At 32.9% G+C, this 4126-nt stretch overlaps 1 protein-coding gene across 1 annotated transcript in view; it reads left to right on the plus strand.

The window, feature by feature from the left end:
• LOC132175534 (large ribosomal subunit protein eL32z) overlaps positions 1-443 on the plus strand; it is a gene marked incomplete in the record, with an annotated part of 1822 nt that extends 1379 nt beyond the window's left edge. The window contains 1 exon segment of the mRNA XM_059587503.1: positions 80-443. Coding sequence (XP_059443486.1) covers positions 80-209 — 130 coding nt within the window.
• Positions 444-4126: the final 3683 nt, after the last annotated feature.

Here is a 4126-nt window from a genome sequence, read left to right on the forward strand (position 1 = left end):
TACTATAACTTGTTCATTGTCCATGTGGCTGTATATATATGCTTATGTTCCTATTTTTTGTGTTTTCTTGCCTTTTCAGGACATACTGTGCTGAGATTGCACACAATGTGTCCACAAGGAAGAGGAAAGAGATTGTGGAGAGAGCCGCCCAACTTGATGTTGTTGTGACCAACAAGCTTGCCAGGTTGCGTAGCCAGGAAGATGAATGAGATTGAAATTCATAATGTCTGTTGGATTATGTTTTGTAGTGAGCTTTTATTAGCATGTGCACATTTATGGCGTTTATTATATTTTTCCTAAGAATTGTATCCACTTCATAGACCTCAGCTGTGGGGTGATGCTTTTAGTTTAAATCATTTTAAGCTCTCTAACAGTTGTTTTTGCCTAGTCCATTGACAAGAATTTTTGGTGATCCGTTCTATTTTGATGCTTTGTTTTGTGTTTTTCTGAATTTTAGAGTGAGATATAATAAATTATAGTGGAAGTGCTGGATAAACTCCTATATTGTTTTCTGAAGTTTATAGTTTTACTAGTACAATATTCACATTTTTTCTCTTCCCTTTCCAATTTTGTAGGGCCTTCAATGTTATATAAGCCTTCATTTCATCATTTTTATTTTTGTCAAGTGTAAAATATTTTTCACCCTGTAGTTCATCTTTTCAAACCTCTGCCGGTTTCGACTCTGAGGGATGGTTTGGGTCACCAGTTGTTATAGAGTGAAATGTTTTTCCTAAAGCGATAAACGTGTTTGTTTATAACACTTTCTATTGATTCTCTTTCTTTGTTTTGAGGAGAACTGAGAGTTTTTGAGAAAATGAATGTGCAACATAGGAGCCTTTAAAGACAGTATTGTGCATGAGATCTTTTCGGCTAGTTCTAAAGAGCAAGAACATAGATACATTCATTTTTACTGCTTTCAGAGTTTGGGATTAGAGGTGATAATTCAAGTTCTTGGGTTGGGCATCACTGTAAGATCATATAAATTAATTTTAAGGGTTAAATACCAAATACCACCCTTAGGTTTGGTAATTTTATTTTTATCTCTCTGGGGTTTCATTTTTATCACAGAACTCTCTTGGGGTTTTGATAAAGGACCAAGTTAGTCTATCCGCTAGTTTACTGTTAGGACTGACACGTGGACCAATCAGATATTGATGTGTGGCACATATTTCATTTATTTAATTTTTTTTAAAATTAAAAAAATGTTTAAAAAAAAAAAAATTGGGGGTGGATTGGCCATTTGGGAGCAACCCCCAAATGGCCAAGAGCCACCCCCAATTTTTTTTTTAAAAAAAATATACATTTTTTTTTTAATTTAAAAAAAAATTAAAAATTAAATATGTGTCACGTGTCAATATCTGATTGGTCCACGTGTCAGTCCTAACGGTCAACTAACGGATGGACTAATTTGGTCCTTTATCAAAACCCTAAGGGGGTCCAGTGATAAAAATGAAATCCCAAGGGGGTAAAAATAAAGTTACCAAACCCCAAGGGGGTATTTGGTATTTAACCCTAATTTTAATATGATTCATTTAATTAGACGTGTTAAATATTTCAATCATAATTGACTAATTTTATGTTAAGTTTACGAATTTTGTCCTAAAATGTTGAGTTGAAGTAATGTTAAGACTTATAGACTATGTGGGTAAATTTTAATTCGATTTATTTAATTAAAAGGTAAAGTGCATATATCCATTTAAACTATCACTCAATTGACAATGTCTCTCCTAAATTTTCAATTGTGACAATGTCTTCCCTAACTACTAAAACATTGTCAACGTGCACCAAGGTTAGCAAAAAGATAAAAATATTCCTATATATTTTTCAACAAGACAAAAATATCCCTATAAATTCGAAAAAATAATAAAAATTAAAAAACAATTTAAAAAAAAAATTAAAAATTGAGAGTGTCAATTGAAAGTTTGAGGGGGTCACTGTCAAGTGGGGTTTGAGGGAGGTATGTGAACTTTCTCCTTAATTAAATGAGTTGAAATTTTCAATTATAATTCACTAATTTATTTAATGCAATCAAATAAATCCTCTCAACTCATGTTCAATGTTTAATTATCTCTTCGATGTTTTGAAAGCGTTCATATTCATTTTCTACACAACAACCAAATAAGTTTTTGACCTTTTTTGGCTTTCAAAACTAGAAAAATTACTTATGCCTGAAAACCCCAAACTGAATCAACGTCAAATTCAACTTTTACAAAATCAAGGGGGGGATTATCGCAATTGAAAGTTTGAGGGGACATTATCAAGTGGGGTTTGAGGGAGGTATGTGGATTTTCTCCTTGATTAAATGAGTTGAAATTTTCAATTATAATTCACTAATTTATTTAATGCAATTAAATAAATCATCTAACCTCATGTTCAATGTTTAATTATCTCTTAGATGTTTTGAAAGCACTTATATTCCTTTTCCACACAACAACCAAATAAGTTTTTACCTTTTTTTTGCTTTCAAAAGTAGAAAAATTACTTATGCCTGAAAAATAGAAACCCTAAACTGAATCAATGTCAAATTCAACCTCTACAAAATCAAAAAAAAAATAATAATAATAAATTATTTACTTCAAACAATGGTAAAGTTGTACTTGTAGTTATAAAATCACATTTAGAAAGTTGTATGGTTAGGCGTTCTCTGATTTCCTTTTTTTTTTTTTTTTTAATAAAAAAAAATTCTATATGGTTTTTAATTATTTATTTTGTTCTATATATGATTTTTTAAGGGTTTTTAAGTAATGTATTAACACATATAACTTTTGATTTTATATACAATGATTTTTTCTATATATGATTTTTATTTTTATTTTTTTTATTCTATATATATGGGTATCCAGCTGGTTATAACTGGCCACCAACCGATAACCGATAACCGGCTCTACCGTGGCGGTTATCAATTTTTGCATTTTCAAGCACTCGGTTATAATTAGTAACCGGGTGTATATATATTAATATATTTATTTTTTAAAAACGTAAAACGACGTCATTTTTCTCTAGGAATATCTATTAAAATTATTGTTTTTTGAATGACCACAACAAAGCCCAACTTGTTGGGCCAAAAAAGTCATAATTATTTTTTAAAAATGGTACAAAAATGTTTAAATTAAACACAAAAAGTAAGCCCAATACTTAAAATTGGCCCAAAATGCCTAATTTTTTAATTTGAGCAATTAGCTACCTTGGTTTTGTGGTTTCTTTTAACGATTTTTGCAAATAACTGCTAACTAAAAAGGGGATTTTCACCTCTATATATATATATATATATATATATATATGTATATATATATGGGTTTTTAAGTAACATACTATCATATATAACTCCTGATTCTATATATGAGTTTTTATGTAAAACGTATTAATATATAAATAGACCGGTTCAACGAGTTCTCTCTCTCTAGCCCCCTCCCCTCTCTGCTAGGGTTTCATCTCTAGCAGCCGCCGGAGGGGGAGAACCTTTGTTGTTCTCCCCCTCCGGCCCTCCTCCCCTCCCATCGCTTTCTTTTGCTTAACAAACTAGCCTATTTACCTGATGCCCCTATCTCTTTGGGCGATTTTTTTTCTTTCCCTTCTTCTCCGCCTCTTTCCACTCCTTTGGTCTCTAGTTGTTTTTGTTTCTTTCTGTATTTGCTTTTGTTGTTTTTTCTGCTTGTTTAGGTACACTTTGTGGGTGATGCTCTTGGGGTTTCACTCAAACTTCCCCCTTCATTTGAGTGCGCCGTCGATCTCCTCCATGTGCTCCGCCGCCCATCATCCTCTGTTGGGCCTTTTCTTGTGCCCCCACCGTGATAAGCTTCCAACACCCCTTCCGCTTTTGGTTTCCGAAGAGTGCACAATCGGCTCTTCTTTTCGGCTGCTGTCATTCTCTTGGTGCACTTTTTATGTTGTTTATTTCCCTGTAATTTTGTCCTGCTTTCCTTGTTTTTGTTCTTTCTGTCTTGTTTTGGTTCCCTGTAATGGTTTTTGTTTTTGCTTGTAATAATGCTTGTTCTTCTCTCTCGATTTGCCCTCTTGATGCCATTTGGGTTTGTTGCTTTGGTCCAGACCTTTGGGTTGTGGATGTCAACATTATCCTGGCTTTCGGGTTGAGGAGATGAGCTTTGGCTTGAGATTCTCTACCCTC

Source organism: Corylus avellana, chromosome ca3, assembly GCF_901000735.1.
Source record: "Corylus avellana chromosome ca3, CavTom2PMs-1.0".
NCBI classification, from domain to species: domain Eukaryota; kingdom Viridiplantae; phylum Streptophyta; class Magnoliopsida; order Fagales; family Betulaceae; genus Corylus; species Corylus avellana.